General features: G+C 37.6%; 1 protein-coding gene across 8 annotated transcripts in view; it reads right to left on the bottom strand.

Annotated features, from left to right (window-relative positions):
* Positions 1-3,700: 3,700 nt before the first annotated feature.
* Positions 3,701-11,062, bottom strand: part of LOC104602732 (DENN (AEX-3) domain-containing protein) — a 141,319-nt gene continuing 133,957 nt past the window's right edge. For all 8 annotated transcript variants that reach the window (XR_016080453.1, XR_002022971.2, XM_088894807.1 and 5 more), the window contains one exon: positions 3,701-4,218. Coding sequence is in view for 6 of the 8 variants with exons in the window: in XM_088894807.1 (XP_088750933.1) it covers positions 4,144-4,218 (75 nt within the window). In the remaining 2 variants the exon portion in view is untranslated. The remainder of the gene's footprint in view (positions 4,219-11,062) is intronic.

Below are 11,062 nucleotides of genomic sequence, written 5' to 3'. Positions count from 1 at the left end.
GAAGAGGATAACCTAGCCCTCCTCACAGTACCCTCAGAGGAAGAAGTCAAAAGTGCCCTTTTTAGTATAGGAAACCTCAAGTCTCTAGGTCATGATGGTGTGCCATCTTTGGTGTATGAAGAATTTTGGAGCCTAATGGGTTCAAAGATAGTGACCTTTGTCCAAGAATTCTTTTTAAACACAAAGATGCTCGTAGATTGAACCACACTTTCATTTGTCTTATTCCTAAAAATGTGGATTGCTCAAAAGTCCAAGACTATTGGCCTATAAGTCTTTGCAATGTCTTGTACAAAGTCCTGGCAAAAGTCATAGCAAATGGACTCAGGCCTCTCTTAGATAAGTGTATTGCCCCTATTCAAGCAACATTTGTCCTAGGAAGGCAAATGACAGACAACCTAGTTATTACTTTGGGAATGTTCCACTTTTTGAAATCACACAAAGGGGTATGACTTATGTAGCTCTAAAATTGGACTTATCAAAAGCCTATGACCATCTGGAGTGGTCTTATCCCTTGGGAATTTTGAGAGGTCAGGGCTTCTCCTTGGACTTTTGTTAGATCATCAAAGAATGTATCTCATTAGTGTTTTTTTCTGTCCTTATCAATGGAGTAGCTGAAAGTCATTTCTCTCCTACTAGAGGTCTCAAACAAGGGGATCATATCTCCCCTTATCTCTTCATTCAAGCCATGGAAGGATTGTCTAGACTCCTCTCAAAATCTAAAGTTGAAGGTAAAATTCAGGGTATCCACTTGGCTCCTAGTGGACCTCGTATTTCCCACCTTTTCTTCGTAGATGACATCATGATTTTTCTGAGAGTCCATAGGCAGGATTTGGAAAACCTAAAAGATACCCTAGATCAATTCCAAACCTTGTCTTTCCAAAGCATAAATTTTGAACAATCGAGCATAACTTTCAGCAAAAACCTACACCCTAGATTTTGGAGGATGATTAACCATTAGCTTCACAAGAAACCTCTTGAACCTAGAACCAAATATCTGGGAATCCCTTTGCATTGGTCTAGGAATAGACATAATAATCTTTCGTTTATCTTAGACAGTTTAAGTTCGAAGTTGAATACCTAGAAAGCGTCAACCTTAAGCCAAGTAGGCAAAAAGACCTTAATTCAGTTTGTGCTCCAGGATCTTCCTAACCACGCTATGAACGTAGTGGAATTCCCCTAAAAACCTGTAAATGAAATGGATAAGAAAATTAGGAATTTCTGGTGGAGGAAAAAAGATTCAAATCCTGACCCTTTTATATGGTGTTCGTGGTCCAAGTTAACCCTCCCAAAACAAAAGGGTGGTCTGGGTTTCAGGAACCTAAAATGGGTCAACTTGGTGTTGTTAAAAAAGCTGGCCTGGAGGTTTCTAAATGAACAACATTGTCTTTGGGCGTAAATCTGGAAATCAAAATACCTCAAAAAAGATATGTTGTTCCCATACTCTATTAAAGGAGGAAGTTTGCCCTTGTGGAAAGCGATTGGAACATCGTGGGGTGATGCAGCCAGATCCAGGAAGTAGGACTCTCTAAGGGGTAAATGGGGGTACTTAGGATTTTCCGAACTTCTTGTTTAAAAAAGAAGGATTGGAGGAGGTCCTTGTTCCAATCTTCATTATGAATAAAATCATATACAAGAGAGTTTCTAATGGGCCCTGGACTGGGTTGGGGAATCAAGGAGAAATTTGGTTGCTCTTGGACCCAAGGAACACTGTTTATAGGGACCTAAGAGTTTGGGCTCACCAAAAAGCCCACTTCTTCAAAAAAGATTTTATAACAATTGTCCAAGAGAGTTTCTTGTTGTGAACAATTTTGTCCTGGTTGCAATCTTTGCAACCAGGAGCCAGAGTCTATCAACCATCTGTTCTTCACTTGTCCCTTTGCCAGAGCAGTATTGTTCACAGCCACGTAGAATATCAATTTCCAAAATCTCTTCCAAACATCTTGGTTAAACTTGATTTTATCGTGGATTGCTGTTGCTTTCTATATATATGGGTTGCTAGAAACAAAAAATGCTTTAAAGACCATCATATCTCGGCTAACTGGGTTGTGGAGAGAATCAACAACCTCCCAAAGATGGATCAATTAATTGAGCAAGATAGTAGTGCCAAAATGTTTTGGAAAAATTTCCTTTGAAGATTCCTCCTCATATCCAACTGATTCTATTTACGGATGGAGGGATCATTTCATCTACATATTGTTCATTTGGAGTGATTTGTGCTTCTAATTCTCTTTGACTGTCTAGGTATCTTAGCAGGGAAAGCATCAAGCCGAGGTTTAGTTGAGGAGGCTGAGTTGCATGCCATCTTTCAGGGAGCGACTCTAGCAAAGGAGAGAAATAAAGAACACATAGCTCTCTGTTCAGACTCCCTCCAAGTAATTCAGGCGCTTCAAAGGAAGACGTCTCTCCCCTCGTCCTGCCTTTGGTTTTTGTTGAAGATCAGGGCTCTTTTGACCGATTTCTCCTCCATTACTTTTTGTTATATAAATAGAAAATTTAACTGCTTGGCTCATGTTATAATTTACCCCAGATGTAAGGATACTTGTAAGGAAAAATCTATAAAGATATGGTATGAGAAGAGTTTTGACCAATCAAAACCCACCCATGAATTTTGATAAATAATACATGATTGACTATCACATTTATGATACCAATTGATTGGTCAAAATATTTTTAGATATTATATCTTTTCCATATCATAGTCAAACCCCACTTGTAAATATCTTAATATTATAATTTACTCTCTTTAGTTGTCGAAAGAAAGAAAAAACTCCCACTCTCTCTCTCTCAAACCAAAGGGGTTTTGGGTTTTGACTAAGTTTAGAGGTAGCTAGCCTAAGACCGAAGCTCTGTAAAAATTTGAAAGAAAAAAAAAAAAAAAAAAACTCAAAAAAGGGGGAGGGTGCCCTTTAAAACACCATATGCATTGATGCGAATATTGGGTGAATGGATACTTTGAAATTGAAATAGGTCAAACCATCAAGTACATATATATTCTTTTATGTATACAAAACATTTTGTATAGAGTTTTAAAAGCGAGCAATTTTATTTGCAAGAAATACTGAAATTGTTACTACAAAGCAGAAACATGGATCCAATTGAATTCGGATAGGGACATATCCGATAACATATACCCTCACTCAAATTGATTAACCAAATATATACCCTATCGTTTGATAATATATGTACCTGAAAAAGGGATGCTATTTACAACCCAAAAGCAGCCTTTAATGAATGGCAGCAGCAAGTTTTGAAGTTCCAACATGATTTGAGATTTAATGATAGGTCAAGGAAAAGAAAAGAAGGCATTTAAAATCTGAAACGTCCTTGTTTGCAATTCTAGGATGTTGGCATCGTCTAATACTCATCTTGACAATAGAAGAAAGTTTTGGAAACCAAAGGGAAAACATACTTGAATCTCTCCAAAGTGATTTAAAAAGAGATAGGTTAAGAGTTTCTGAAGGTTCGTGCAAATATATACCAGATCTTTCAAAAACCTAAAATGCTAAATTGAAGATTTTAAAACCCAAACGGCATTTGTCAAGGACGTAAACAGTTTCTTATAGGTATGAACTTGATGCCTCGGTATATTTAGTTTGACGTATTTTTCTCACTTATTAGCTGGTGATTTTGCATTGGTGTTGTTTCCTTGAACCCCGAACTCAAAGCAAATAAATAAAGTAGTGTACATGTACAGGATATATGACTGCAGACTTGCTCAATCCATGTTTTATTGGTTTACAATTTTACAATAGTTGCAGGTGAGACAGATCTTTGACAAACCTGGCACCAATCACATCCCCCTATAAATATTTGGGATGAGGACCAATGAGCCCATGGACAGTAAAACAGTCACCGAGGCACACTGTTTGGGGCCCATAATTATTAAAATGGCATATGTTACAGAAATTAATTTTGGTAATTTTCATCTTTAAATAATTTCCCAGTTAACAGCTCCAAAGCCACGAGAATGCTCAAGTTGATACCAGAAAGGCTTTCAATAATCATGTCAACCATTCTTGATCCATCAGCCACAACAGTCCAGTTCCTCCACGCTTTTCTTGCTTCAGGCTGATTACTTTCTTACCTTACATCCCGGAGCTCCAAACTATGTATAGAACTTTTAATACGTTGTTAAGTTAGAAATTATAAATTCACATTCTCATAACTTGAGAGTCGAGAATCTGACAGAACTGAGAAAAGTTGTGTGTCTACCAATAGCTGCAAAACCAGTAAACTTGTGGGTTACTCATGCTGGCCTTATGGTAAGAGACAGAGAGTGCGTATTGATTAACATCAAGGATTCTCACCAGACTGATCAAGTTCAAGATAGCAACAAAGAAATGACACAATCTGGCAGTAAAAATTATAGCTAGAAAGCCATTACAAATTGAATACCCATAATAAAGACTAACATAAATAGATTCAATGACTAAATTCAACTCAAATCGGACTATTACACTACACTTGCACTGTGTAAGAACCAAATTCAATAAGGACTTTAATTTAAAGCATTTATATATAGTTGCCAAATTCTAGAAGAGAACCCAAACATCCATCCTAATCTCACAATAAAAAAGTCTAACTATTTACGTTACCCAGCTTTCTCTAATACTCAAGTGTATTAATACATGAAAATGATTTAGCAAACTAATACTTGCATCAGTTACTGCAAGGACACTTCACTGCCATTTGTTAGTTCCTGAAATTTGCTGTACATTCTAGCAGATTATATTGTAAAATGCTCTGCAAGTAATCATCTGAGCCTTTCCCAACTATATGGGGTTGGCTAAATGAATCCTGTTTTACCATTCAGTTCTGTTCAATGCCACATCCATAATCAAAGTATGGTCACATAACTCATATCTGACTAACCCTTCACTTTGTAACAGATTACTTCTTCTAATGGGTGCTGTAGATGGCTTTCTATGCATGTGACCATGCCACCTCAGTCAGTATTTCTCTCATTTTATCACCCTATTGGAGTTGGAGCTACTTTAGGTTCCTTCGTATGACTTCATTTCTGACCTAGTCCTTCCTAGTTTTACCATTCATCTAATCATACACATTTTTGTCACATTCAGTTCTTGGACATGCTGTTTCTTAACTACACAACACTGCTCAATAGTCCATACAACACAGCCGGCCTTACAACTGTTTTATAGAATTTCCTTTTAGCTGAACTGGTTTTATCCTATCACATAAAGAAAGTAGATGTACCCCTCCACCATTTTGCCCATCCTGCTCTAATCCTATGAGTGAATTTCCTCCTCAGTTGCCCCTTTGTAGTGAATTATTGAACCAAGGTAGAGATCACAGTATCTCTTGGTCTCCAATCCTAACTGTACCATGGTTTGCACTCCTATTATTATTAAATTTACAAAGCATATTATCTGTTTTAGTTCTTTGTTAAAACCTCTTATTTCCAATGTACTTTTTTGTTTGCTTTTTTTGAACCAGGTAAGTATAATATCATTAAAATATAGCAAAAAATCATGTACAACAAGGAGCTGTACACAGGGATTTACAAATGATGCCCCATGCAGACCTATACCCCCAAACCCTGATTTACAAAAAGATCCTCAATAGCAAAAAAAAAAAAAAAGAAAAAAGTTATAATTTCTGTCCATAAACAGAGTGTTTACTGCTAGCCAAGGAAACATTTTCCCCAAAATTTTCTGAAAAACTGTCTGTAGATCTGTGTTTACCTATTTGGGACTCCTTTCTTTTCTAGAACCACCACATTACCTCCTTAGGGACTCTATCATATGCTTTCTCTAGATCAATTAAAACCGTATGAAGATTTCTCTTGTTCTCTCTAAACTTTCTATCAATTGTCTCAAAATAAAGATAGCTTCCAAGGTTGATCCCCCTTGCATAAACCCAAATTGGTTTTCTGATACACTTGTTACATGTTGTAACCTTTGTTCAATTATTTTCTCCCAAAGTTTTACATGTGGTTCATGACTTTAATTCCACGGTAATTATCACAGATTTGTAATAACACCCTTTTTCTTTTAAATATAGGCACCATAATGCTCTTTTTCCATTCATTTCACATCTTATTTGTTTTCATTGTCTTATTAAATAGTTTATTAGCCATAATAAGCCTACCTATCCCATACCTACCTTTCACTTCATCGTGTTTATCACATCACTTCGGTAATATAAAAATTCTATGGTACCAAAACCAGTTATTGTATTGGAACCACTGATGGAATTTTTGTGCCAATACAGAGAAAGAGTCAAATTTATTTCTCAATACTAGTGCTCATATCCATAACATTAACTATATACATGCTGTTAAGGGCCCACGAATAGGATCTCGTCACAGGTCGGTTAACAGGGAAAACTTATTGTTTTCCCTTGTTTCTCCCTTTTCTCGAGGAACCTATCTTTAGCGCCTTTATGGTGATTTGTTAAAGAGATCACCAACTCTCCTCTGCTCTTTCTTGACTGAAATTATCGATAGTTTTATTGAATAACATCTGCTCCTTTAAATAGGAATTACAAGAGTCCTTCTTAAGGAAACTTTCTAAAAAAACATTAAGAAACTTTCTAAAAGACATAGGAAATAATAATGCTACTGCCTAATTAATAGGAATACTGAATTTAGCTAAGAGATAAGATAGGAACACTGAATCTAGCTAAGAGATATGATAGGAACACTGAATCTAGCTAAGAGATAAGATGAGATAGGAACACTGAATCTAACGCCCATTACTGCTGCTGTCTGCGACTGTATTCCTTTCCAACAAAAGCATCCACAATACATGCATCAAATATGCCTAAAATATACTGAAGAATTGGTGCCAAAGATCAAAGTATTTTTGTACCTTGTTCTTGTATTGATCTTAAAGGAGTCCATGCTCAGCTTATCAGGATATTATCCAAACTGATGCATGGGCTTCTGTTTCTAATGTCATACCCAAGTGACACTCATGCGTCTCCTTGGAAATAATGAGTTATCCTGACCAGAAAAGCCACACTAGTGCTACAGGGGTAACTATTAATTGGAGGAAGACAACTTGTTACTCAATGACCAAGTAAATTGGTTTGTCTGGAATGCCCTTAAAATGAAGAGCCACCTCCCAAAGGCAAATAATGGGAATAGCATTTGCTCAACTAGGGTAGAGAAAGAGCTTTGGATGACCAAGCAGAAAATGTCTAAAAAACTAGATCCACGGATCTTATTGGTATGAAATAAAGTGTTCATATCTGGTCCCAAGACATGGTCCCAATAGCCATTGCAGCTGTACATCAGGAACATCTTGCCATGAAGGACAAGGGACATGACCCTGATATGTAGCTGCAGTGGCTTTTGGGACCAGATCCCGACACAAAAATAAAAATAAAAGTAAAAGTAAAAATTGAAGATACAAGTGCAGAATCAGTGATTACTGATTAAGGATGCATCAAAGAACTTCCCAAATTGCTCACCCTTGTACCTCCCTCTCATCAATGGAAACCATGTAATGTAAGGGAGAAGCTTTGACATCCCTTTACAACCCTTTCTTGGCATGTAGGATTTGTCATTGGCCATGTCTTCTTTGAAAACCAAATAAGAAATGCTGTAGGAGTGTTGAGCAAGCTATGACACAAGAAACATTAATGCAACTATGCAAGAAACCAACCCATACTATGCCAATGAGGTCAACCTTTGTGGCAATACCAAAATACATAACTTTTCTTGTACAGAGCAAATAGTATCCATTAATCATATTGTTTTTCATTTAAATATGAATTTATCTTGCCTTAAAGCCTTTTTCTCATATTATGTATATTGAACTTTTTTGTGATTATCTACATTGAATTCTTGGTAAGCATCTGTTAGACAATGTATGCCCTTAGCTCCAATCAGATTGATGTACTTGATGACATTTATTGTAAATGAATAAAAGTACATAATTGATTCATGTGTTTTGGTATGTTTCTGTGTAATACCCTTAAACAGGACACTTATGAGACTCGTGTTAGTTTAGAATCTTCACAGCTGTTGGATAGATCTGGGGAGATTTATCCTACCAAGGCTAACACCGATGTGCCACCAAGTTGGTTGGGGTGGTTTGTCTCAACTGCCAGGGTGAGACCTGAGGTGCATGCAATGTGGGTTTTCTTGAAACCCTGAACCAGACTGAAATTCCAATATTGCCCTGGACCTTAGAGATAGATGGGCAAAACTGGAATGTTACACCTGACCCTAGACTCGATTATGGTACTGCACTAGGTGTCAGATTGGGCTGTCTTTGATATGCCAATCAGTGAGATCCTTAGAGGGGGTCAAAACCTGGGTATGTTGGGACAGTCCGAGAATTCATCTGAGTGGGTGATCATAGTAATAGGATCAGCCCCTTTGTCGGACAAAGTGAATGATCGGGGATGCACTCTCTGATGGAAACCTAAACTGCCGACAATTGATTTCAAACGTTGAAATTTGTTTTTTTGCAAAAAGTTTTAATTCCCGGGAGAGTGTGGCACTGTTCCTTGAAGCCGAGGGAGAGGTCCTCTCTTGTCGGGCAATGTTTGATCATTATGGGCTGAGAGGTTAAGTGTAAGACCATTGAGGGTAATACCTGATGGGCTAATATTGCATCTGCCCACAGTCCTTGGGTTTTCATAAGGTGGCTGGACCCAAGGACCATTTAGTGTAAATGTTGGGCCCATTAAAAGCCCATGGTGATGGACTCAGGGGTTCACTGTCTCCTACAGTGAATTCGGCCAGGCTTTGTAACAAAGGCTGGGCTGAACCCATGTGGCTGATGTGTAGATCGATGTAAGGGTCCCACGCCATACAAATAGAGCCAACTGGGCAGCAGGTTAAAGGTGTAAGTGAGCACATAGGCTTAATGGGCCTAAAGCCCAATTCGAACTGGGCTTAAATTGGTTAATTAAAAGGAGGCAATAACTGATTTATAATTTGATTAGGATTAGCTGAAAGGATAAGATAAGTCTTATCCATTTAAGAGTCCAAATCCAAATATCAGATTTTGATCAAGAAACTCTCTCCTAATTAGATTAGGAGGCTGATCCAAAGAAGACTATAAATAGGGGGCGAATTCCTTAGTTTTATACACAACAATCTGTAGAATTCTCTCCTTGTTCTTGCTATCCCTACCCAGTTCGATCTCCACTTATCAAGAAGAGTTCTTGATATTGTTTCTTGGCTGAAGAAACAATCCGAAGTCGTGCTCACCAGCCCTTTACTCCATTCTTGCTGAAGAATTCGGTTATTGCTGAAGAGCCATCCTGCTGATCCTGCTTCACTACGCACTGTGTCATCTTCAGTGGAAGTGGGTTTTGGCTTTCTCCTTGGGCGTGAACACCTTCATTGGGAGTTATTGTTACTTCGTATCAGGTATATCCCTCTCCTCCTTTTGGTTTCAGATCTAGTCCGGTTTTGTTTCAAGAATGATCCTTGAAAATGTAGTTTTTTAAAATAGGGAATGCGATTCCCAGACGGGAGAGAAATTTTTGAAATTTCAACCAACCTTCCTGCAGGGTTCGACCATCCGTGATGGATCTCTCATCCCTTCAGCATCATTAATGCCCATTGTGTGGGGAGTATCTTGACAAAAATCATTAATGCCCAGTCTCTATACATGAAGAAACCCTTTATAATAAAACATAAAGCTCAAATTGCACACCGGATAATAATCCTCACTATATCTTTTTGATGATTCTCAACCCTACTAGTTTGATAATTATCATTGATAATCTAATGGAATTAATTTTCATACTTTGCAATTTCACAAACTATTCCATATAATTGTCTAAATCTCCTGCCAAACTGATGCACCATTTCCCAGTGTTTGATGGTCCCAATTAAGGTCATCTTGATGTCACTTTAGACTATGTTTGGTTCATTACTGATATAGGGAGTATTCAGGGAAAGGACCTAAAGGTGAGAGAACAGATGGTGAGGCTGTGACATCAGAAGAATTTGGGATGGGGGCAGGATTGCTCCCACAAATCTGGGTGTGCTACACACAGATTGTTAACAACTAGAGCCTTGTCAGAGATTAGAAAGGAAAAAGCTTCATCCTTGGAGACATGCAAAGGGAGGGAGTGACTAGTTTAAAGAGTAAGTAGAGAAAGATGTGTATTTGGAGTTAGGGGTCATGGATGTCCTGGATACAAGAAATTAAGTACGGAAGGAAATGAACTGCAAAGATGGAGGCAATAACAGTTTCATGAATCAGATCTAATTAAGGGATAACAATACAAGGGAAGAGGGTGAAGTGAGATCAATAGGAACTTGGGAGGAAAACCTTGTGTAATGGCATAATGATGTCAATACTGAGAGAATGATTGGAAGAGTTCACATCCAAAGAGAAAAATGATGTGATAGGAGAGGTAAGTCTAATGAAACTATGGGGAGTCTTCAGGCTAATAGAATTCTTAATGTAATGGGGAGTTGGTGAAGAGCTCAAGAAGGATCAGGTGTGATACTCGGATACATACAAGGGTTCTATAATGTATCAGATACTTGAATTTTTAGTGTAAATTCGTATCTGGTACTGTATCTAGCTGTGTCATTGTTGTATCCCGATAACATAAGGAACAACTTGAACTGCAGTGGTTTTTCTGTCTTATTTGCACTACTTTGAAGTGGAAGTTTAAGCTCATGACTCTGCTATGTATTTTACCTTGGTTTTTAGTTGTTTAGGTGTGGTAGGGTTAAGAACACTCTAGTATATCTGAGACTTGTAGTTTTATTTTTATTTTTTCGGGGGAGTCTTAATATTTTACTTTTGCATTCCTCCCTTGTGCATTCCACTGATTTTCTCTTTTTCTTTCCTTAATAAATTCGTTTTATAGATGAAAAGAAGATCCATAATAGTTTAAAGGGTATATTAGAGCACCTTTAGAAATTAGATAAGTTTAAGTTGTTTCTATCAAAAAAAAAAAAGATTAGTTTAAGTTGTAGATATGTTACTTCTTACAGCCCAAGGAGGCAAGGACCAGAACTTGACTGTTTAAGTTGATTTTGGTATCATTAAAATCGATTTGTACCAAGATCTTGTGGGTCCAACGTGTCTTGGGAATGCTATGCCCATTCTATTGG

The sequence above is a fragment of the Nelumbo nucifera genome, chromosome 1 (assembly GCF_055504915.1).
Source record: "Nelumbo nucifera cultivar China Antique chromosome 1, China Antique-T2T, whole genome shotgun sequence".
Classification (NCBI taxonomy): Eukaryota; Viridiplantae; Streptophyta; class Magnoliopsida; order Proteales; family Nelumbonaceae; genus Nelumbo; species Nelumbo nucifera.
Note: the sequence above shows the minus strand (reverse complement) of the source record. Positions and strands in the feature narration are given on the sequence as shown.